This window comes from Electrophorus electricus, chromosome 2 (genome assembly GCF_013358815.1).
Source record: "Electrophorus electricus isolate fEleEle1 chromosome 2, fEleEle1.pri, whole genome shotgun sequence".
In the NCBI taxonomy this organism is placed as follows: domain Eukaryota; kingdom Metazoa; phylum Chordata; class Actinopteri; order Gymnotiformes; family Gymnotidae; genus Electrophorus; species Electrophorus electricus.
In genome coordinates this window covers 33,577,411-33,602,499 of record NC_049536.1, presented here as the reverse complement: position 1 = coordinate 33,602,499, position 25,089 = coordinate 33,577,411, and the positions used below count along the sequence as shown (strand labels likewise).

Here is a 25,089-nt window from a genome sequence, read left to right as displayed (position 1 = left end):
CGAGCTGTTGGCACTTCAAAGGCCAGGCGTAAGTTGAGTGTAAGTCCGTAAGGGCGCGATCGTCACCGCGTTCTGTCCTTTCCGAGTTTTCAAACATCTCCGACGTTCCAAGCGAAAGTGATTTAGGCCACAGGTATCTCACCATCCCACCACATCCAGCAGTCTGCTCTCACAACACTTCCACGCCAAGTGTACTAAACACGACGCGAAGGACGGCTATCTTGCGGCCGGTCACGGCGCGTCTAAAACAACCTGTTGGCTCGGATAAAAACCTAAAACTGTGAAGCCACATTCACATGGTCCATCTATTGTTGGTTCTTGCGAAGGCCAACGGAAAACGTTGCCGAAAGGCTACTCACACACCCCGAGGGGCTCTGCTGCTATTCTGGAAAACATGTCCCTTTACCGAGATCTTTAAAATGTATGTTTGGCAGAATATCTAAATATCACAAGGAGGCAAAGCAGTAATCTGTGCGACTTACCGAAGACAAGGATAGCCATGTTAGTACTGTAATTCCGATGGACAAAGCTGTGCACTGCAGCGGGAAGTTCTCCCTCTCATTCAGAGATCTCCCATGAAGGAAATATCCAACTTACCAACAGCCTGTATGAAAATAATATCTCTTATTTGAATGCAAGCAACCTGCCTTTGGAGTTGAATATTTGTATTTTTCCCCCGAGCGCCTATCTTGTGGATGCACAGGCTACTGAACGCTTAACTTTGAACCCCAGTTAGTCTAGTTGTCTAAGTCACATCAATTCAACAAGGTTCGTATCCCAGCAGCTGGCGAGTTAGGCTGCATTCGCGTGCACCGGTGGCCCTCCGTGATGATCCGTAGCTCCCACTTTTCAAAAACGTTTCGCTAGCGATGTGCAATACTGTAACCTCCGACTCACTCTGTATCCCTGTACCGAAGTCGCCATCTTGTGAAACCACATGACCAAAATCTCATTTATCCCCAGGGATTGCAGCCTGCCTCTTCATGGCGCGTTACCATGGATACCCCAGTGTTTGCAGGTAATGGTGCTTCTTTGACGTGCATGTGATGTTCACGTTGCAGAAGCGTTGCAGCCACGTTGGATGTTACATCGGGTACTCTTCAGTAACCTGTCTACAAGAAATTGTTACTGTCTCCTTTGGCCTTCAGTGGGCAGTGAAAGATACAGGCGCCTCTCTGAGCGTCGTCTTTTAGATTAAGATAATTTGCCAGCCTATAGGCTGTGTAGACTTTTATTACCATCACAGTCATATAGAACGTGCAGAACACAATGAGATATAACGTTTCTCCAGGTACAAGATGCAAACATACATTTATGAAGGAATTCAGTGGGAATAAGATGCATGCAGGGTTAGGGTAGTACAAATAAATATAATAAATATCACGCACACACAAAACATTTAATATGCCAATAATTTAAGACGTTACAGTAACAATAACAGCAAGGGACATGGTGTTTACAATAAATGTAAATCTTTTGTCTTTGTTTGATTATGATTTACTTTCCTTAGCCTTTCCTTAGAACTTCCCTCAGGTAGTTTAAACTCAGCTCAGTTGTTTCCCATATGCTTGTCCTGTGTTGACAAATCTCGCACACTAACAGGAAGTTTGGACAATAGCAGTCCAGGGCTGGAGTTTGCTAGGTGGCGTGAGTCTGACTACATATCTTTTACTGGAAAGTCATTTCCCACTGCTTAACAATAGACTACAGAGGGGAAGCAAGAGAAAGCCTTCCATTACATTCATGGAATGAAATTCCACTATGACATATATATCCTACAGTAATCTGTGATATATATCCTACAGTAATCTGTTAAATGGCAATATGCCATTGTACTCTTTGATGAAAAGGTTGGTTAAATTTCCAGATCAGTTTCTTTACACTGTTTTGTTAAAGGAGATTAACAGAGCAACAATTTCACAAAGTGCAAGGATGTATTCACAGGAAGAGATGCTGTCATGCCAGTGAATTTCATGCTAAGAGAAGCATCAACAAGTGATTGTATCTAATACGTTAATGCACATTTATCTGATATTATCTAATACACTAAAACATTTATATGACTGTATCTAATACACTAAACATTTATCTGATAGTGTCTATCCCCTCTTCATTCATCATATTTATTTATTCATTAAACCACATTCCTTTTCCCTGTATCTCTCCTGTCACGGACAGAGCAGTTACAAAAAGCATTTCACTGCCAGTTATACCATGTATGACTATGTACATGACAAATAAACTTTGAACTCTAATACACTAAAACATTTATCTGATCATCTGCCCCGTTCAGACTCCTATGGTCCCTTCTCCAGCTCCTTCACATACATCCTTCTGCAATCAGACAATCACACAAACTCGAGGTCTCAAGATTGGATGAAAGTATTTTCAGTATTATACAAGTCACATTTCAACATCAATTTCAATATCAACGTTGCTTTTATCTCACCCGAAGTACCATATGCTCTTTTATTTAAACCCTCAGGTATACTCAGCTACAGTCCTTGGACATGAGAGAGGCAACATGTGGAAGTGTGATTGTAGATTACTGAGCCTGAAGAGCTGTCTGGAGTTGGGCAGACGCCGACTTGCCACTGTGAGGTGCTTTCAACCGGAACGTCTGAAAGGTCAGTACCTCCACGAGATCAACAGTGCAGTGATCCGCAGAGCTGACAGCCAGCGCGGCAGAGCGAAGCCCTGCGCCCAATCAAAGCCTACCCACCCAGGCGACGGCTCATGGGCGACCAGACAAACCCGTCATCATGGTGACAGATACCATGCTCGGAGGCTCAGTGAAGGGTGAGAAGGACCGCGCTGCACCTCATAATCGAGAATATATAACGACCAAGAACAAGGCGATACCGACAGTGGCCAGCAGGGGGAGGCTTGACTCCTCCGAGCAGACCGGCAGCTGTACAGCTGGATCTCCGAACTCCACCAGTGTAAAGAACGTGCAGGTCCGGCCTGATGCCAAAACCATCTAATTCCTTGACAATTTCCTCAACATAGTTGTAACATATTATGTGATTTTTTTGTCTCATGAGGGCCAAAAACAATCAAACCAAAACACATTAAAATAAGAACATAAAAAGTAAAAAAAATTACTATCTTGAATCCGAGGAGTATTGCAGAACATTGGTTCTGAACATTGGAAAACTTTCTGACTAGATCCACACCATAGGCCATTGGTTTCCTGGACCACAATCATATAAAAAAGCATGTTTGATGGTTAGATCGGATATCTGTGGTTTGGCAGATGTAGCGTTTATATTTGCAATCCAGCAATTACTTGCTGTTCATCACAGAGCAATATCACTGTAGATATTTAAAACTTTTAATAACTACAAATCTTTAAAAACACAAAATATTGACACAAACATTTAGATGTAATGGCAGTGCTAATAAAACCTATATTACAGTTATCACTGACCAGTACCAAAATATTATATATATATATATATATATATATATATATATATATATATATATATATAAAAATCAGATATTAAACCAATTTTTAGTAAATTGCAAAAACATGTTAATAAACACAGAACAATATATGGCTCTTCTGTATAAGTTGTGCTCTTTTGTATAATTGGTCAAATGTTATTTGTGCCCCTCTGATTCCAAGACATCGCTACAAATGTCGGTAAAGACTCCCTGACTGGCTTTAACATACTTGTTCCTATAGTTACAGTCATAAGGTCTTGAACTACCAGCTGGACTGTTGCTGTGCTGAGCCTGTGGAAAGGCTCACCATAAAACGTATTTTCCTGTTTCACCAGAAGATGGCAGACCATACCAAATTAAATTATTAGAAACTGCACAGATTTCGAGAAAACCATTTACTAACAAAATTTAAAGAGATATTAAAAGATTTATTACAACATCTTATTAATTGATGATACTTTATACATAACTTTCACCAAGTTACAAGTTTACTGCCAACACAATAATAATGACATCCGTTTTCCACATTGGGGCCAGGGTGTAACAAACAGCAGAAACGTAAACCTGCTGCATCCTGGGTGAGAAACAAACTAACATGGTCAACCGCAATAAACCAAACTGAGACAGGATTTAAACATCGGTCTAATTCTCTCAGAGAATCAGTCATTCATGCAATTAAGCACATAACAATGACCGTACAAATTTACCTGTTAAACAAAATGATTCTTAAATACTTAGAAAAGCAAAATAATGCAGCAATAAAACTACACAGTAGTAAGCCAATACATTATAAGAGAAAAGGCAAACCGATCCAAGCTGATGATGGCAGGAAGTACGTATTCTTATCCTGTTACTGTCATGTTTAACTGCAGTTAAATAACTGAACTTAAAAACAGTGAACAGACTCATCTTCCTCATTTTTTTAAAGCATGTTGTTGATCTAATAACATTTTTAAAGTTTCATTATTATTTACTTTTTATTTTTAGGTTTTGTGGAAATGGACTCCAACTTCTCCACAGGATGTGTGGGGAAAGCTTTTCTTTATTTTTTTTCTTTAAAAAAGGGTGTTTTTTTCAATTTTTTAAAGAATGAAGTGTATTTGTAATACCATAACACAAACAATGCACGTAATTTCTGCAGATATCACATATTATGTTATCAGTAAATGGCATTTACAATGCTTCCTAAAATGCAGTATTTTGAAATAAATAACAGCGATAATCTTATTTGCTTCAACAGTGTTTCAAAGAGTAGAACACCACAGATTCAGAATCCTTTCGTCAGCAAGTGGGCTAGAATACTAAAAAACGCATTATGCCTCCCAGTCAAAGAAATTATGTACATGAAAGCTTCCATGATTCATAATCCATGAGAACATAATCTGTGTTATGCCGCCTTTGCTTCAAATCAGTGTCTGCAACTAATAAATATACATTAATGGCACACAGTGAAATCAAGATCAAAAGAGACTTTTCAATGGTGAAAGAAGGACAATATCTCTACAATTACTGCTTTTGTACCAAACTACTCACGGACTGTTCATCAAAGCATTGTTCTTAAAAGACATGCTCTTTTCTAGCCAAGGATCCTTCTTAAAAGTCATTTTTACAGGTTTAAGATAACTTAGAACATTCAATCCGCGTCACACAACTTGTGGAAGTAGCCAACTACTCGCTCACAAATAAAAGTGTCTATGATCGGTTCTGAGCTCAATCACTGAAGATTTGTAACAAGGCATGTTTTCAAATCTACTCCTAGAAGCTGCCAGAACTCGTCATGGTAACAGTCGCACACTCCAGAGAAAGCAAACACGCCCCGTTTCACCTCATGTGCAAAATGAAAAAGGCAAAAGAAGAAAAAGGGACTTCACCTCCTGTCTGTACGCCTGTAGCAGTGCTCGAGAAACTCAATTTCCCATCACGAGGAGCCGTGATACACTTTGGCATTTAGGACTCGTATGACACACACTGTCATCACTTCAGATTTGTAACTTTGCCCACCGCGTGATGATGCACACCTACATATAACAGTAATGTAATAAATAGAGTAACCATGGAAGCAAAAAAGAGGGAACGAGAAAATGATAAAATCAGAACAGCTTTCCACATCATTTGTAAAGTGCCATCCTTTTTAAAAAAATGCATTTGAAGGGAAATTAAATCAAAGAAATCAAACACATGACAAACATTCTCCAGACTGAAGAAAGTGAGGGATCCTTCTCTTCCTCACATCAACATGGCTGCCAGGAATAACAGCTCAGGGGCCCGATCAGCTTCCGGAAAGCTGGGTCTGAGTGCCAGGGGCCACACCTCCGTTTGACTCCTCCCCCTCTGTGCTCTGATCTGCGGTTGGCCCAGTGGCTGGGCAGAGGGTGGAAGCAGCTATGGTTGCCGTGGAGGAGCTCACGCCATTGGACGTGCTGACGGAGCTGTGCTGTATAGCCTCGTTATGGGGGCTGCCTGGGACAGACATGTCCTCACAGCTGTCCTCTTTATCCAGCACTAAAACACAGAAATCGCACAGCTCAACACAGTGGCACAGCTCCCTATAACACACAATTAGCATCAAGTATATAACAATTATGTAAATATGTAGCAATATGTATTGATTTTGCTTGATGGATCAATACTAAAGGGCTCAGTGTGAGTCAATATTCATACATAGATCCAAACTGTGAAACTACTAAGAGTTTATTAAAATGCTTTCCCCATTGCTCTGTGGCCAAAGATACATGATTATAATAACTATCTGGGAATTTTGATTCATTTTCATTGAATTGTCGAGGAATGCCTGTCGGAGTTTATTGTGGATTAGAAATGTACAGTTTGTTTGGTATGTGTGTCAATCACATTGCACCACGGTAACATTTGGAGAACTGGTAAATACTGAATTGTTGCCTTACATCGGAAGTGTCGCATTATTTACAACTATTTATCATGGGCTATATTTTACTATTATGGTAACTGTCACTGAAAAATCCATTTATGTAATGCATCAACCTTAATCTGGATTTGGGAACCTAGCCAGACATAAAGCTTACAGAGAAAAAAAAGACATGCAGACTGATGAAGGACCCAGCAGAATAACGAGTGAAAGTTAAGCGTGAAAGAGCAATTGTGTAACAGTGCAGACACTGAAACTCCGAAACACGGGACACAGGGGTCTGGTTAGTCAAAAAGAAGAACCCACTTTGTGCTTTAAAAATGATCTCCATTCCCCGTGTGTGCAATGCGGCGGTCTCTGGAGCTGAAGGACAGCAGCATCTCTAGAATCAGTATTCGATGAGCTAGCTAGACACGATACACGCTCTGGATGCTTACTTAGTCACACACCCTGCTCCATGTCCTCCTCAGTGGGAAAAGGGGTTGGCCTCCCTTCACATGGGAAGAGTCTGTACTGTCTCATCAGATTAGTGCTACTTTCTCCTGACAGTGAACAGACCTGCTACTCTGGAAAATGGCCATGATTGAACCGCTGAAAGGGAAAAATAAATAAATAAAAAAATAAAAAAATAAAAAAATAAATTTTATATATATATATATATATATATATATATATATATATATATATATATATATATATATATATATATATATATATATATATATATATATATATATATATATATATATATATTTTTTTATCAAATGAAAACGATAATCTCTGCTAAATGGTACAAAAGACCAAAAGCATTTGAAAGACCAGAAATAATTTCAGTCCACTTTCTAGCACTGCTGTGCGAGGTTTTTACATAAACATAAAGCCACCAACACGTAAAACGTGGCCTTTTGTCCACTCCCTGTTTGTACACTAAGTGCTAGTCCCAGAGACACCGTAGCACTTTCACAGATCCTGGTTAGAGCTTTAATACAAATAACAGCACAACGCCACAGCTCTGACCCTGTGAACACACGCGAGGCATAAACAACCAAGCTCGTCGTCACTCTAGTCAACTCCATGCATAATTGCTCCTAAACTCAGCTTCTGAGCGCCTTTTATTATTCCCGCCGCTAGCTCAGTAACCTTTAATTAAAGTTACAATGTCATTTTAAACCAACATCATAAGGGTGCATTACAGGCAGTGGCGTGTGGCTGGGCCCTCGCACCCCTCCCGCCGTTCTCATTTGTTTCTTGCTACCTTGCCAACTACTGCAGCGACAGATGATTACAGCACCTGATTTTAATGACGCTCGCGCTGGAGAGAGAAAGAGACTCGTGGTCCAAATGCCACCAGCTGCTCCACAATCGCAGTGAATTAATTGGATCCTGATGAGGGAGGAGAGGAGGGGAACAAGGAAAAAAAAAAAAAAACCTTCTCTCTCTCTCTCTGAATCGTAAAGAAATGTAGACTACTATAATTAATACGGCTAATGATGCAAGAGTCCGCTGAAATGGCACCAGGTAATTAACACGGCGGTTGGATATCTCGCGTGCGGGCCTCCGATTCTGGCTCGTAAAAAGGACGGCACGTTTAACAGGCTCCCGGCCTCACGCAGGATAGCGAGCGCCTCTGCTGACGGCACTCTGATCAGGTGATTTACTGGCGTGCTCACATGCTCCACGCAAACGAAGTCAAACTCCGCAGAAATGGGACGTGAATTTCTCGCTCTCGTCTCACACCGTATTCAGGCTCCTATGATCACCCCTAATGGCACAAGGCTTGGGAGCACAGGGCGGGATGTACCGGACACAGTTGCCACCCTGCCTTCCCCACCCGCTGCCCCCCCCAATCTTCTAGCTGCCATGAGCAGATGGGCTGAGCATGCTGCCAAGCGGAGGCCTGGCCTGCCGTACTTGCAGGGCAGGCTGGATAATATCCCCCCCACCTGCCGTTGCGCTGGCTTGGCCGCATGATTCGTCGTGCCAGCAGCAGACAGGGCTGTGAGGGCCCGTGCGCCTCAGGGGCCCATCTACCAGCGCTGGTCCCCAGCATGCACCCAGCCACTGACCCCGCCTACTTGTTGGACCCCCTCATACACATAATTCAGTCCACTTAATGCAGAATCTGCAAACCATGAACACAGACCGCAGCCTTTCGACGCATTACGGAACTTTCTGACAAAATAAATAAATGACCACCTGCTGCTTAGACGCTGGCAAAATCCCATTTAGTTCTTTACCAAAATGAGAAGACAGTGTTGCAGGTTTGTGTTTCTTTGTTCATTTGTTTCCTCTCTGTCTTATCTCTGCAGCCTGCTAATATATGACCCCTCACACTGCTCTCCAGCTCCTGCGCTGCCAACACGGGTGAAGGATGGCTTCATCTGTTACCACGGCACCCGTCTCCCCCCAGCAACCCTTCCGCACGACGCCTGCAGACGATCCCCGCTCCCTGACAGCCCAATCGCACCAGGCCACCATCACTCCCGTGTTATGCGCGGGACGTGTCAGGTTATAACAATACCGGGGCGTATCGAGTGGTCCGGGCCCGTAGCCGCCGTGATGCTCTGGCCCGCTGGCGGGGCCTCTGCTGCCGTAATGGGCACGTTTCGGAGGCAATCATTGTCACTACAAGCCAGAGCCGCTCCGCTCAGCTTCCGCGCCTGCTCGCTGAATTATGGGAGCAGGGCGCCGAGGACAGGAGGCGTGGGCTCTGTCCATCGTGCACACGTGCGCCGGCCGCACAATGGCAGCCGCACTGTGCAAAAGTTGAAGAAGTTGTGCGTCGAAGCCCTCCCCAGAAAGTGCTTACACCAGGGCGGATGAAAATAGGTGGCCATTAGGTTTTAGTGCTCGCGGGGAGCCGGAGGATCTGCTAGCGCCGCCGCGCACAACAGCTCCTCCGTTCCACTGACAACAGCAAATTGATATGAAGTGGCTGCATATGGCAGACGAGCTACAGATTTGCTCATTTCATAAGATGTCATTAAAACAAAACGGCCAAAGATGTGCCTGAATCGCATATGCCCTCCCATCTCAGACAGGCTCATTTACGAGTCCCTTAAAAGGGAAAGAATACGGGGGTGGGGGTTTGGACAACATGCCAATTAAAGAATTTGACTGCACACATCACTCTCTCACCATCTCACACACATAACCAATGATTCATACATAATATGTCCAGATGACTAAACTTGTTCCAGAGTGGTTTATATTTTCCAGCGGGGCATTTCAAACTCCAGTCACACCCATTTTATCCAGTGCCCAACATGGCGCTTATGTCACCCACTATGTGCTAAATAGCAAAAGAGAAAATTCACACAGGAAGGAGGCTTCAACAGGCCTGGTTAATGCAGGACACAGTGGGTACAGATTGGCAGTAACACACAAGTCTCAGTAAAGGTGGGGTCGGCTTATTCGCCTGTGTTGGAGGGTTTGGAGAAGACAGCAGATACGAATTAACAGTGAACCATCTAATGAAGACTTCTCCTCTGCCAACAAACCTGTTCGGACGTCTGCAAGAAAAGCCTGCCGTCTTAAATGTTTCTGGACTGTGTGAAAAAGTGGCAGTCAATTCAATGCCAAACTTTCTGGTCACTTATTTTTCTTGGGGCTAAAAGTTTTCATTATTCACAGCCTGAAGGTCAGCAGCATGTCTGACGTCTCAACACCAGTGCAAAAGGTAGGAAAATTAACACACTGAGGAAGGTAGTAAAGTCATGGTGGAAAAGGTGGAAATGCAAATGACCGCGTGAGAAGGTCCAGTTTAACTCAACACTCTCCAAACACATTCACAAACATTTTATTGTTTGTTGGCTGCTGGCTTCAGAATATTCTGTGGCAAATTAAAGTGTAAATATAGAGAGCATTCTCAACTTTTTGAATGATCAAAATCAGAATCAAATCATTCAAGCAAATGGATCCACAAACAAGCTCTCATTTTAACAGTACAGAAAGAGGTCTTAATTTTGGTTTATTCTGGGCACAAAGGCCAGTCCTGAGGGACAGCTGAATGATCTGTGAGCACCTGTGAGCTAGTAGTGACTGTCAAGGCATGACTGAAGAGTCACTACTCACAGTGGTAGCCGGACTTCTTCTGCATGAGTGTCACTGGACAGTCCTTATGGGCCAGCAAGAGCTGCTTCAGCTGAGAGACTTCATTCCGCAACAATGTCACCTCATTCTGCAGAGAGAGAGAGAGAGAGAGAGAGAGAGGAGAGAGAGAGAGAGAGAGAGAGCACACCACTTCAGATCATCTTTGTGTGTGGTTAAAGCATGACCATCCCAATATCTTAAAAGATGGATCACACTTGAAGACTTGAATCACACTTCTGATGCATCTTGAAAGACTTTTGCTTAATTAACTCGTGTCTTGATTCGTGACTCAAGACTCGAGAAATTTAAGAATATATGGGGGGGCGAGAAGCTACCCAATCATTTGAATAAAACCCAATTTTCCATTTCGTCTCAGGCGAGCGTCTTTCCTGCCAGCTCTGAGACAGTCACAATGCTGTATTTATTTGTTTAATTTATTCATTGATTGCAGCTCTCCCACTGAGGCTTTACAACATGGACAAATGAGTGCGTTTATTTATCACCTCTGAGTGCTAAACACATTGAGGACTGGCAGAAAAAAGTCTTAAAAAGCATCTTAAAAGAGCTTAAAATATGGACAGTGAGCATGTTAGCTAGCAAGTTAAAAATTATGCTAGACAGATTGATTGCTTATAAATACATTTTCTAGTAAGTTCCATATCATTTTAAGCAGTTTTAAAACGGGTTTCTAGGTTTTGTAGCTACATACTCTATTATCCTGCTGCTGCTATCTTCTTAGCTAAGTTAGTTTGCAGACAAGCGTAAATTTTATATTAAGTTTCAGGCACTGTTCCATGTCTTTGAAACTGAATGCATATTAGTTTATGTGACCAGAGACTCAAGTCTTGACATGGACACGCACCCAGGAACTGGAGACTTGACTTGGACTTGTACAAAGCGACTCGTGAATGTCTCTGCTATATACAGACATCAAAAAAACATTAATACAAAATACAGCAGACAAGAGCAGAGATTTATGACAAAACCTGAAAAAACCCAAATTTGTTTAAGAATGTACAATGCGGGAGAAAACCATTCATTCTGGCATCTGAATTAATAGAACTTCACCCTTTGCCATCTAAGTAAACCATACTGAATCATTACCCTCAAAAGAGTACAGAAAGGGAAAGAGAGGTGGAGCGAGTTATTCCCTCCGTCAGCAAAACCCCACGCCCCGTTCCGCCAAGATTTACTCTCCCATTATGGCCCCCGCGGGACGTCGATGTGCGTGTGTTAAAGACGTCCGTGTTTAACAGTTAAGGTGACTTTAGGAGGATTTAGAGGCAAGTGCGTGGGGCGAGTGGGGCAGGCCTGCCTGCAGCAGATTTAAGCACATCCTCCACCGCTCCTCTCAAACGCGGCCTGCGCTTTAATCTGTTCGCCTAAAAAGCAGCCAATTTATTTGATTCCATCTGTTAGGGCTTGGCAGTGGCGGCACGAGCAGAGTGTGGCGGAGCAGATTTAAACCCAGCTGCTGGGGCTGCGGCTCTCCTCGCGGTGCCCACTGCCATGTCCCGTTACGACCGGTGCTCTCGCGCTCGCCGCCAGCCTCACCTCCAGCCCTGCTACTTCCCCATGCTCTCTTTCAGGTGTCGTCCATGTAACAGTGGCGTAACTCCTCATACGATACAATTACACCGTCGGCACGGTCAGCTGGAGAGGCGGAGCTTAGCTCCGCATCGGGCGGGCCGTTACTGGGTGCGCCGGCCTGACAGGAAACACATGGATCTCAGAGGAAAGCCGGAAGAGACCCAAAGAGACAGAAACGGTTTGCCTGAGGCCATGGCTGAGCTGTAGGGTCTGTACCAGGAGCAGCAGGAGTGTGCTCTGCATTTACCTTGTCAAGATAAGTCAAGATCAGGATGGAAGTGGTGGAAAGTGATTTTCTGAACAAAATCCACAACATAAAAAGCTGTTCAAGTGCTTGAATTTCAGTGTTTTTAAGGTATCAGTGCTTTGATACTAATCTGCGCTTCAGCTATCATATGCATCTTCATACAGCGCATACGCCGCATACGAAGCAAGGCACGCCATTTGTTCTGTGAGATAACGCTTTACGCCATCACAGAGGCGACGTTAAGTGCAGATCCAGAGACGGGCGGCATGCCGGCCGGCCGGCCCCGGCACCTCGTTAAAGGGCCCGTTAAGGATGATGTTAAAGTAATCGCACATCATTAGAGCTCTGCGCGCTGATCAGCAGAAGCAACTGGGCAGAGAAGGACCATTACGACACCCTGACGGCCCCCGATTCATGTGCCGCACATAAAGACACACCATAACACCATTCAGTTTTAAGGAGGGAATTCTCCGCTGCACTCTACAGCTAACAGTTACTGCCTAATGTCCATATTAACGCCCATCTCCCTCTCTGTCTCGCACGGCCCCTCCCCCACGCTCATCCGGCTGCGTTCGCACCTTCGTTCGTTTAACCCTGAGCTCCGTTACAGCGGTCCCATCAGGAGCCCCCCCTGCCTGTCTTCTCGTCACAATTTAATCTGCTCTTCGTTCCCCTGCTTCCACTCTGGGAGCCCCCACCTCCTGCGCGGACATACGGGACAGACAGCCTGCAAATAAACACCGGCACATCTCATTAAATCGTCGCCTCGTAGCCTAGCTTATCCCCATCAGCGGAGACAACAGTCAGATGAACTGTTTCGAACTTGTCAGCGGCAGATCCTAATTGCCTGCCGCAAAATGGCGGTTCAAAAAGACGGGTTTCCCTGGGAGAGTTCCAGGGCCAGCTCCTAAGCGCACAGACAGAAGAGACGACACGCTTGTGTGCCGATGACATCTGGAGGAAATATCTTTATTGACAGGGATGTATCAATGCAGGAGGCATACATGTAGCCACCAACCTACACACATGCACACACGCACACCATAGCTGTCATAAGAATACACTTCTTAATCACTGTTAATAATTTCATCACTATGCTAAGGAAATGTCTCCACCCGTTGTGAGAAAAAAAAAAGATGAAAACACAGACACGTCTGCAATATCACGTCTGATATTAAAGACGGTCATTTCAGTTTGGCCACATCTGCAATATCACGTCCGATATTAAAGACGGTCATTTCAGTTTGGCCACGTCTGCATTCTGTACTTGTCCGATACTCTTTGGTCTTGAACTTGCTATCCCTCTTGGTTCCAGACACATTCTTTGCTGTTCATAATAGTATTTAGATCTGAATTTAGATTTACTTTATATTACAACTTGGTTTTTTTTAGAAAAAATATGTAGGGGCTATATATAAAGACCCAATATTTTAAATCACAAAGCAGTTATCAAGTGATTCAGATACTCCAGAATTAAATCTTCAATTCCATATCTGTTTGAAAATTTTCAAGGGAGGGACATTGTGGAATAAAACTAAATAGACTGAAAGTGAGTTTGGCTTTTTGTGCTTCTACTGGCCTGTGGATACTAGAAGATCTGTGTAAGACAACTGACTAAGTGCGATATAAACAAATAACATTTCGTCTGTGGCTTACATGCGGCTAAACCAGCATTTGAGCTCCGTAACTGTGTAAAGTGATTTGGTGCTGTTTCTGCTTCCTTTGCTTCTTTGACCTGAACAAAGAAAACCGCTGTAAATGGGCTTCATTTTGGATCCTAAACAACTTCCACCTACGTGGTTCCCTGACTGCTGTATTTAGGTGCGTAACCTCTAGCCATTGGCCCTCCAGATTTTTAGAGTTTATGCAGGGTAAATGTGAGGAGCACAATGTTTAGGTAGTTATATATCCTTTATGTATTTACAATGTTTGTGTGCATATGCGTGTCGCACTTTCAGTGGTCTGACGAGGTGTGCTGATTTTATGACCTCATTATAGTCTTGAGAGAATTAAGACTTAAGTAGCAAGTTAGTAGTAGTAAATTAAGAAGTTAGTCATCGTAGCTTTAACAATTCATTGCATTAATTTTCATATTGTTGACTTATTACTCTTATTATTTATTAGTGATGGTTTATTAAGATATTTAATATATGGATCATTCATCATCAAATATGTGGTCTGGCTTCTTTCCTCACTACATGTAAAAAAGTGTGATCACAGCTAGAGAAACGTGGGTGTGTTAAAGGTGCGTGTACCTGTAGTTGTGTGTGTGTTTAGGGTGTATGTACCTGCAGCTGTCCATTCACAGAGCTCAGGTCCTCAGCTTTCTTCTCCAGACTCTGCACCCACACTTTCCTCTTCTGTCTGCAGCGGGACGCCGCTGCTCTGTTCCTCTCCAGAAACTTCCGTCTCTTCTCGTCAGGGTCCTCATTGGTTGACCGGCGCCGCCGCCCACCGGTACTGGGCGTGTGCTGAGCAGGAGGAGCTGGAGATGCCTGCGAATCCACACAATCCCACACACGGACACACACACGCACAAATTCTCAATCTCAGTGCAAGTACCATTAGTGTGATACTGCTACTAATACAAGAGTGCTAAGTAGAGATGGCACGATACTAATTTTTCTGGTACTGATCCAATACCGATATCTTTCATATGAATATCACACGATTTCGATACTGATCTGCTATTTTTTCATTAAAAACCTCTGTGGAGCACTAGTTAAGTTGTTTGGGGGAACTGTTTTGTGTGAGATGTTTCGTATGCTATTTTACAGACATGACAGATAATAAATAAATAAAATTTAATCCCAAAAAACTTTGTCTATAAGATTAAGGCATTTAATGATTGTTTCTTTTTGTTTTTTTTTTAAAGTTCTCAGCTTTACTGTACTTACGCTCAGCAGACGTGCACACACACACACACATACACACACACACACACACACACACACACACACACACACACACACACTCCTGAAATGTACACATTAGTTCATCTGCATTTTTTCGTAAGAACCTTATAACTGAACTTCAGCGGTAAATCGCTGTTCTACCCACTACACACCAAAGGCAGAGAGAGAGAGACTACCAGTACTACGAGTCTCTCTTCACTCGAGCTCTGCTTAAACCAATAGAAATTTAATGTGATAATATTTACAAGATGGTTATTCTATCTAGCCAAAAAACTATGGACAGTTATTCTCCAGCTACTTACTCAAAATATCAAGTCTACCTTAAAACTCAGCAGACTAATGAAAAACTTTTTTCCATTTTTTTTTACCACGTGGTTCAAATATATTAACACCAAATAGTAATGAAATTTGTGAATTTAGAGAAGGCGAGCACTTTATTAGTTTAATAGTTTCTCCTCTCTGTGTCAGGTTTCTGCTGTTCCTTCTCCTTTCCCCGACCCTGAATTTCCTTTACTTCAGGGTCAAGCTGGAAACATCGTGGTAAGAACAGATTCATAACCAAATCACCGTTGGTGGCGGATATGGCAGTGAACGTTGCTAAAACGCTATTTTGTCTCGTTTAAACGCTCTCACTAGAAGGCAGGAAGCCTGTTCCCCACACTGGGCTATCAAAATGACAGCAATGGAAATCACACGCGTGTGACTGCATGGACACCTGCACATTAGAGTTTTTAATCATTAAAGAGAAGAAGCAAATGCACAACTCACAGGCGTTTCTGTGGTCGATGTGGCTGGCTGTTGGAGTGACTGTGGGCGTGTCTCCTCAGTTGGAGGTGGGGCTGGGGGCGGGGTCTGGCTGGCAGCTTTGCTCTGGATGTCTGCTGCATCTCCATTGGTTACTTGAGGGAGCTGCTGACTGAGGGCAGCCTTCAGCTTCTGCATGTGGATGCAGCACAGGTAGAGTGACAGGTGACGAGACCAATCAATGGCATCATCTCGTCCATACAATATCATCTGTAATAAACACCACTGAACACTGTTGATACTGAAATGAGGTTTAAACTGCATTAAAGCCCCAATTTAACAAATTATCACAAAAAGGAAAATGGCAACTGGTCAAATAAATCATTCTTATATTCATTAACAATAAAAAGTGTCAGATGAAAAATAAAGATTGCTCCCACTTTCACTAAAGGTAAAGTGTCAAGCGTGTACAACTTACTTGGAACTTTGAACAAGAATTCACAGTTCACCTTGCACACAAGTATTAACTTTGCATCCTTCACTGATCAAGCAGCAAGCTACTAATCAACAGAATAGCGCATTCTGTTCCCTGCACTAAAGCAAAAAATGTTCGTCTTGCAGTTGCTACACATGCTTCCGCTGTCTTTTAGCTAAACTGCGGCTCTAGCAGCACCTCTCATAAGTCAGGGCTAAACCGCATTAGAGAGAGGCAGGTACTAGAGATTAGAATAATTAGCACCCAGACAAAGTGGGAGGCTGAGACTAAAACAACATATTCATCACCGCTGAAAACAGATGCTTCTCCGCGTCCTGTTCCTGAGGAGTAAGAGCTGTCGTAGCTAATTCCCTATTCCCCCGAGACGCCTCTGATTCTCTTCTGTCAGGGATATCTCTCTCTGGTGGGCCAGGCGTAGTGCCGTGTAGCATGGTGACCGGGGCGCCCAGCATCCCTTTCCCTAACTCTGCCTCCCATCGAGCCTGTCACATAGTCCCTGCAGATGTCTAACGATCATGTCAGCGCCGAGTGACGCCCGACACGCATGCCCACCGCCCAGATGCGTCCGTCTTCCCATGGCTGTTCGCCAGCGACGCACGATATACATCCTACCCATAAACCATCGCCCCGAGAAAGGACAAGGAGTAAGCAGCAAAGCCATCCCAAGACAACAACAAGAACGGTGTCTGGTAACAAATGCACCCACAGCAGGTGACCACGGCAACTGACGGTGCGGGGAGAGAAGAGAGATTCATTTACATGGAAAAACAGGGGGAGAACATTCTTTTAACAGCTATCTTTGCCAGACCAATCTATCTAGCAAATTAGCTTATACTATAACAACCTTCCAGAACTCCTCTCCCTGCCTGAGAAGCATTATTCTCCTAGAATGGTTCATGGAATGGAGACAAGAGAGAGGGAGAGAGGGAGCGAGTGAGAGAGAGAGAGGCAGAGGCAGAGGCAGAGAGAGGGAGCAAGAGAAGACCGATTCATATTTCATATCTGCCACAGGAACCTCATCAGTGCAATAACCCTCTATCTCAGGGGTGTTATCCAACCATCTGCTACTATATTACTTATCTTTATTTTGCAACTAATTAACAGCATAATCTTCTAAATTCAGCAAGTTAATTATCATTATTGTGGTCTTTGCAGCATCATCAGTCCTTGTAAAGTGCCGTGTCTGTGTGTCTTGGGAGGAGAGGAGAGAAAGAGAGGGATAGAGGAATGAAAGAATAGAGGGATGGGGCAGACTAAGAGAGAGGCGTTTTCCTGATATGAGCTCATTAGATGCTTTCTGAAGAGCTGGACTGAAGAGAGCTTTTTTTTTTTTTTGTGCGTGTGCGTGTGTGTGCACGAGCACTTGTGCCTGATGCTGTGAGGCCATTACACTGGATGTTAGACTGAGTGCTCTGCTGGTTCAAGCCCTTGTCTGGCATGTACATCTGAGCTTGTATTTCTGCCAGGGTGAGTGTGGTGGCGATAAGAGAATTAGAATGTGCGTGCGTGCGTGTGTGTGTTTGTCTGTGGGACAGTGTGCAGGGTCAGGGTTGATTCTGCTGAACAAAAGGTTCCATGCAGAGTGAGGCTGACCTTAATGTGCCTTCCTGAGTGTGTGCCAACTGCCCTCCCCCATCCAGGTTGCCCCTGACGACAACCCACAGAGCACAGCACTGTATGTGCATTTGTCATCTGTAACACGCATGCAGTCATGTATATACACACACAGCCCTCTGACAGACAGCCCTTGATTCCACCCCTTGGCCCCGCCCCCACCCCTGCCCTGCATGCTGTGAACACTTACAGCAGCACGATCAGCACTTCATCACAACACCACAGGGCTGTGTTCATCTCCAACACAGCCCTTTGTCTGACTACACTACTAGGGACTGTGCTAAATGCCACTCCACAGGTCACAATATGGCTACAAGGCAAACATGTAAACAGTTACCTCATAGGCAGTGTGCCACAGAACAATCAATAGAATATTAATGTTGTAATCCTTGTATCCTTTATAGCAGAAGGGGGAAAAAATAATCCTTAACATACATTATTGGACAACATTTCTATTTCTAGTAATTGTGGACCATTTCTATTTGCCCAAGATGATGTGAACAGGAATATGTTCCTACAACACAAAAGGCAGATGTTTTCAAATAGCAAAAAAAATTAAACAATAAAACACACATGTACGTATGTGTGTGTGTGTGTGTGTGTGTACGTATGTGCGTATACATATATGTAAAAAAATTTGTCACTGTCATAATAAAACCTTATATATATATATATATAAATAAAATCCCCATTTATTCTTCTCTAGGGGACTCTCATTTTTATATAAAACAAGAACTGAATTTGAAGGTAGATTATTGTGATAATATGCTAAGGGCACAACAAATATTACGAGTTGGCTTGCAAAATTCAGAAATTCGGTATCTATACAGTGACAAAATTCTTACTTTAGACACAAACTAATACACCAACTATAAAAGAAAGCCATGCTAGGTACTGTAATTTTCTACTCACAGGTATAATAATACAATACCACAGTGACAAAAAAGAAATGTCCTTTTCACTTCATGCCATTTCTTTGTCTACACGTGAAACAGACATTTTTAAATAGTGCCCTCTAGTGCTGATCTATAAGAACTACATTTAAATAAAAGCTTGTAGACATTATGTATATGATATATAGTATTTATAAAAAACTTTATTATACATTCAGAAACTAAATCTTTTTATAATCAAATGTCCTTTTGATGGTCAGCTGAGAAAGTTAAACCGACACACAAAACCTGTAAATTAATATTAAATAAGCATAATTACCATCTTTGCTTCTGATTGGATGGGTTGTGGAGAGGAGGGACCAGGGATCCCGGGAACATTAGGCACTACGGTGACTGGTCGTACGAGCTGAGACAGAACATTTATGGAAACACATACGGGGAGAAGAAAGGAAGACAAAATTAGTCTCCCTGAAGACATGTCTTACATTCCCACCCGCTCACCGCCCTCACACACACACACACACACACACACACACACACACACACACACACACACACACACACACAAAGTGCTTACACAGGCACACACACGAAATGAGTAGCAGGCACTCTGGCTAGCCCCATAGCTCAGCCTCATTAGGCTGACTGCCTGGTATTTGCAGGAGGCAAAATCAGAGAGATATGGCTGCAAAGGACTCCTGTCCACCCCCGAACCCTCTCTCTCTCTCACACACACACACACACACACACACACACACACACACACACACACACACACACACACACACACACACATAAACAAGTATAGAGATATCGTGTGAGAGAGAGAGACATACATAGAGAATATCCATTAGTAAAGTGAGAAATAAGAAAGATGCAGGCCTCTGGGACATAATCATGTGCTGCTCAGTGTAGCACACTGGCAGTTACTCTCTCCCTCACACACACACGCACACACACGCGCACAGGTTAACTGAAGGTGGACAGACACACAGGTACTTAAACATCCCTCATCTACTGTAATAAGGGCTTGTTTGCATGCCCCACTACATCTAGCCAGTGCATGTAGATATAAATCAAATAAAAATATGCATGTGGAACATCTTTGATCCAGCTACTAGCAGTACATACAAGGACAGTGGACATGTCAGGGCAGCGTTTGAGAGGCCGAGAGAAAAAGAGCCCATTATGGCAGGACAGTGTGCTCTCTCTCTCTCTCTCTTCCTTCCCCTCTCATTTTATTGCTGTGACATACAACTGCCCTTTTCTAGGGTCCATTAGTCCTCCCATTCCCCCTCTCCATGGCAAAAAGGTAGTGCCTGAATAATAAATACTGCCCTGTCCTCTGTGCCGAAATGTGCCACGGACAAATCACAGCAGTGTGACACTAATGTGGAGTGAGATGATCCCACTCACAGTGTGATAACTCCACGCTCTTTTGGGATGAAGTGATTTTCAAATGTTTAAGCTAGAGAGCTTAGTTTCTTATGGAAAAATTTAATTGTAACAGGAAACTTTCTTGAAATTCCTGAAAATACTTCCCACTGGAAGCATTCTTTCCCACACCCGCAGTGATACACATAGGACTGGTAGAAAAGTTCCATTAATTATATAGGGGGAAAATGGATCTCTTGGAGTTTCAAACATCTAGTAAACGTTCAAACATGTCATTTCAAAACTAATTACGTGCGAATAAATAAATGGTACCACTTTACATCAATATTGTTCAGCGCTGGCCATGGGCAAACTGGCCACAATGAGGCAGTCGGGAAGAAAAAAAAAAAACGAAAAAGGCTATGCTAATAAATTGTAGAAGGTCACATGGTGACAAGGAGCACATGGCATTCCACAAGCCTGAAAAATGCCAGTGATTTTAATTACTTTGTTTAATTACATTTTAACATTCCTTGTGGTTTATTAATGCTAAAGTTCATGGTCGGTTAATGTCAATCAGTGCTGTAAATAACATTAGTTAAGTGGACCTTAATCTAATTGTTGTCACGTGTAAGTGCTGCCCGGTGAGTGAAGGTGGTGAGTGAAGGTGGGGGGTGGGGGTGGGGGGGTGGGGGGGTGGGGGGGGGGGGGGCGTACAGGTATGGCAGTGGGGATATGGACACTGGAGCTGGCGATGGTGGCCGGGATGGCCACAGGCATGGTCTGACCATTGGGCAGCTGCAACAGCACTGGGAAGGTTCCAGACACAGGACTGCAGAAAGGAGAGAGAGGCAGATAACACTCAGTAACGCGGTACACAGCAGACGTGCACATCACCTCACCGCAACAGTTCAATACAGACTGCACGCATATGTAAGACAAAAGCTCTACAGCTGTGCAGTTTGTTCTTTTAAGGGTTTTAAAGTAAGGAGATTAAAAGACGGTAGGGATGTTGGTAACACTGGTGACAGAGCAACTCATAATTAAGTGATGCGAATATTACCAACTGCAAGCAAGTTCAAATAATAAGCACAATAAGCAACCAATTAACCAAAACAAAAAACAAAGCTTGTGAGATGAAGAAGGGGAAAAAAAGCATGAAGTGAACTGAGGTACAAACTGTGATGCAAAACTTAAAGCTCGAAGTCTTAAATAATAAGCAACATCTTAAAGCTACTTACACTATTGGCCTATTAGAGGATGGGACTTGGGTTATAACAGAGCTAGATGTTGGAGATGGAAGGGCTTGCTGAATAACAACACTAGCGTCAGAACTGGCCAGAAGTACATTGGGGACTTGGAGGGAGGCAGGACGGACTATAGTGGACGTGGGCAGCGATGTCGGCTGCAAAGAAATCTCCTGAAAATATCATACGAGACCGAAGGTGCATCAGCCATTCAGGGAAAAATAAAGTGCCATTCAAGTCCTTTATTATTATGTACCGTGCTCATTACACAGTTAGAAACAGAAGACAAAAGGTAACCATGGAAGAGTTGTGTATGTGACCCGTTATATTTGAGACAGCTGGGCTGGCAAATGTTAAACCCAAAGCTGCATTGTACAGTAACATGCATAGTCTTTAATGCTGCCCAACCAACATAATATATGACATATTAATACAAGATCCACAACATATCAGACCCTCTTAGAATAGTGTGGATGTGATTTGGGGACTAGCTGTACAAACCTGAAACTGGACTTTAAGCTTTACGCTCATAGGATCCTGCAGTAGGTATAGGCTTATATGTGACTTTAAAAGTGCAAATCATTCAAAGCCAGTTTCAGCAACAGCTAGTTATGCAGGGTCTCACCTTTTCATCACTGGTTGTGGATTCAGGATGTGGGAGAGGGCTGTCTCGATGTGATTCAATGGATGTATGCTCCTCAATTTTGTTTCGTACAACAGGAGTTGCAAGAGGTGACAAGTCCAAGGGTAACTGAGGGATACCAAACACAAAAATCATACAAATAACCAGACACATTTTCACAAATGATCCGACAACCACATGCTGCATAAACCCAATCTAAAGCACAAACTGTTTTCACATCTACTAGAAAGCTATGACAGACTATGTACTGCAGTCACTTTTGGCTCGTCTTAGCCTACCCTGTGTACACGAAATGCTCTACTCCAAATGTATCAGATTATGTGATCTTCCACGTTTTCTTTCTTTTCTTGGCCTGAAGAGCTCGCTACCTGTCAGGACAATGTGTGGGAGGTTACAGGTGATGAAGTGCTGGCGATGAGCTCGCAGTATCCGGTGGGAAAATAAAGAACTTGCGCTGCTGCTAGTGTCAGCAGCCATGGCATGGATGAAGATAAGCAAGGCAAACAAGGCGCATGCGTGGGACCCCAGGCTGCCGACTATCACACTGGTACTTGTTAAACCACAGTCTCATTTATCCATTAGATTTCATTGCTGAATTCTTTTAGGTTTGTGGTTTTTTTTTAAACAAATAGCATCTTCTTTTGTGGTCCTAGACTTAGTTTGGACTTACGTCTTGTAGTTTAATATTTAGAATATATGTGATTTCAAATTCAATGTGCTAAAATACAGAGCAGGAGCAAGTGATTTGGTTTCATAACATAAAGGTGAATGTCTAGAAAACCAACCACAATCACTAAACTGGTCATCCAATGCAGATGAAACTATTTCAGAGCCCTTTGTTAACATAATAGTTTAATTTCAAATTCAAGGCTTGGCAATACAGAACACAGGTGGAGTAATGACTGTTCTCATACAGTGATCATTCAATGGTGATGTATTTCTTCTCATTTTAGGATGAAGATTATATATTTATATACCTTTTTAATATCATCTTCTGTGGCCTTTTTAAAGTCGTGCTCAAATGGACTGGTAAGCTCGTTGAACAGTCCAACCTCCTCACAGTTCTTCAAAAATCGTGTTGGGGTTGGCGTTTGGTCTGCAACAAAAATCAACCAGGTGAACTACCACCACCAATACACTCAGCCATGGAAATGGATATTTTTAAAATACTCACCAGCAACGATTACACTGTCATTGCGTGCTGGACCAAACCGGAGTGTCATCTCATGCTTATGTTTATGGACTGCCAAATGGTCTTCATTCGTAAATCGCTGTGAAAATTATATAACATTTAACTTTAACTTTTTTTAATGACAAACAAATATACTGACATCTAAATATAAATCTGAAATGGGTCAATAAACTAATGAGCTATGAAAATCTGAAAAACGTTTTTTTAGTAAGTACCTGTAACAGTTTTGAAGAATATGCATTTGACTGTATAGAATTTGTCAGGGGGAAAAACCAACCAAACAAAAAACAGCAACAGTTACTACAATGATGTAAATGTTGGTTCTGGTACATACTGTACATACCTGACCGCAGCCTGGAGCAGTGCAGAGAAACGGTTTGTCATCACTCATATTCAGAGCTTCTGTTCGCCACCTCCTAATTAGTATTTCAGTAATTACAATTTTGCATTTCCTTCCAGATACAATTACCAGGACGGACACACACACACACACACACACACACACACACCATTTAGTTAGTTTCTTTTCCCCATCTTCGTCCTGACTAATACTTGGAACATGGTATTAAGATGTGCAACTGTGGTTGAACTGTTCTTAAAGACAGCAGTTTAAATTCAGTTTAGTAGCTTATGTGCTCTCTAACTTCCCAGAGCATCCTTAGAGTCGTGGATGAGAGAAGTAGTTAGCTATCTAGCTTAAAGAAGACATTAAAATAACAATTATCACGTTGTTTTTGGAAGTAAAATTTAAACATCTGTGCTTTTATAAATGTAAATGCACGTTCCTAAAACTGACCCCAATAGTTTTATAAATTGATCAGACAATTTGGAAACACAGTTCATAGACCTCCTTACAACCTAGCCAGTTAGCTAGCTAGCAACGTATCTAGCCAGCAGCTTCCATTGTCAATTTTAGCTATGGCAAAGCTTTCACAGTACAGTAAATCTTTCTTTTGGTAAAACTACATCCAAAATCAAATTGTGCCAGCCAAGGAAAACATGTTTTAACGTAAGCACTCGTGGCCTTCTTGCTTATACAGACGCTCATAACAATACTGGGTAGCTTGTTTACAGTTAGCAGGCTCAGCTAACTGACATTAGCTGTACCAGCTAGTTAGCTAGCCAGCTAGCCTGCTCTATAGCCGTCCCCATATTAACTAAGCTGTTACGGACATGCACTTATTCTGCATAAGCAAATAGATTTATATAACTAACCTCCTATTCCTCCCCGAGCCGTTAAACCGAGCGACGCCTTTGTTTACGAATACCGTTAAATGATGCGCTCGCTCACACACTGCCACAACCCTGAAAGCCGAAAGCCCACGAAGCAGCTCTCGCGAGAGTTCGTCCGGGGATACGCTTGCATCCTCGCAGTGAATCCCGGAGGTCTGAGAATAGCTCCACTTCCGCCAAATGCTATAGGCGACATGTTAACAGCTAAATCATGGGAAGATTTGATTGACTCTTTCCTGGTTTTAGGGCAGTGTATGCAGAAATTGCAAGTACAACCTAAACAGCATGTGGTCACCCCAGCCTACTTTACCTACAGGTGTGCTAACTACATTTTCTACTTCTTTAAACCAATGGCTTTAGACTTTGTATACCCACTCCCCATTACTGAATTCAGCTATTATCTCAGTGAATTGTAGAACACTATATGAAAAGGAGGAAATCTGCTTCAATGGGCAGAATACAGTTTAAATAAGCT

General features: G+C 42.9%; 2 protein-coding genes across 7 annotated transcripts in view; both read right to left on the bottom strand.

The window, feature by feature from the left end:
- chn1 (chimerin 1) overlaps positions 1–1,000 on the bottom strand; it is a 36,723-nt gene extending 35,723 nt beyond the window's left edge. Inside the window, exons 1-2 of one of the 3 annotated variants that reach the window (XM_035519839.1) lie at positions 898–1,000; positions 483–604 (exon numbers count right to left, since the gene is read on the bottom strand). In XM_035519839.1, the coding sequence (XP_035375732.1) occupies positions 483–501 (19 nt within the window). In that variant the 5' untranslated portion in view covers positions 502–604; positions 898–1,000. Of the gene's footprint in view, positions 1–482 lie in introns of all 3 variants that reach the window. The other 2 variants (XM_035519835.1, XM_035519833.1) reach the window with 2 other exon arrangements.
- Positions 1,001–3,830: 2,830 nt separating this feature from the next.
- atf2 (activating transcription factor 2) lies at positions 3,831–24,697 on the bottom strand. 4 transcript variants are annotated; one of them, XM_027018047.2, is made up of 12 exons: positions 24,597–24,697; positions 23,725–23,833; positions 23,364–23,460; positions 23,167–23,285; positions 22,172–22,297; positions 21,541–21,719; positions 21,017–21,131; positions 19,245–19,331; positions 15,947–16,114; positions 14,552–14,758; positions 10,409–10,514; positions 3,831–5,952 (listed from the first exon to the last, which is right to left on the bottom strand). In XM_027018047.2, exons 2-12 carry the CDS (start codon positions 23,770–23,772, stop codon positions 5,720–5,722), a joined length of 1,485 nt encoding a protein of 494 aa, XP_026873848.2. In that variant the 5' UTR covers positions 23,773–23,833; positions 24,597–24,697; the 3' UTR covers positions 3,831–5,719. The 4 variants fall into 4 exon arrangements, with proteins under 4 accessions (XP_026873848.2, XP_026873849.2, XP_026873852.2 ...); XM_027018048.2 differs by having other exon boundaries at positions 23,725–23,797; XM_027018051.2 differs by lacking the exons at positions 3,831–5,952; positions 10,409–10,514 and adding an exon at positions 13,269–13,590.
- Between the last annotated feature and the right edge of the window lie 392 nt (positions 24,698–25,089).

Coding starts and splice junctions, on each gene's coding strand:
- atf2 (XM_027018047.2), bottom strand. CDS start 23,772: ATGAGTGATGACAAACCGTTTCTCTGCACTGCTCCAGGCTGCGGTCAG. Junction 23,286..23,363: donor TGACAGTGTAATCGTTGCTG/GTGAGTATTTTA, acceptor TTTTTGTTGCAG/ACCAAACGCCAACCCCAACA. Junction 5,953..10,408: donor GAAGAAGTCCGGCTACCACT/GTGAGTAGTGAC, acceptor TCTGTGTTTTAG/TGCTGGATAAAGAGGACAGC.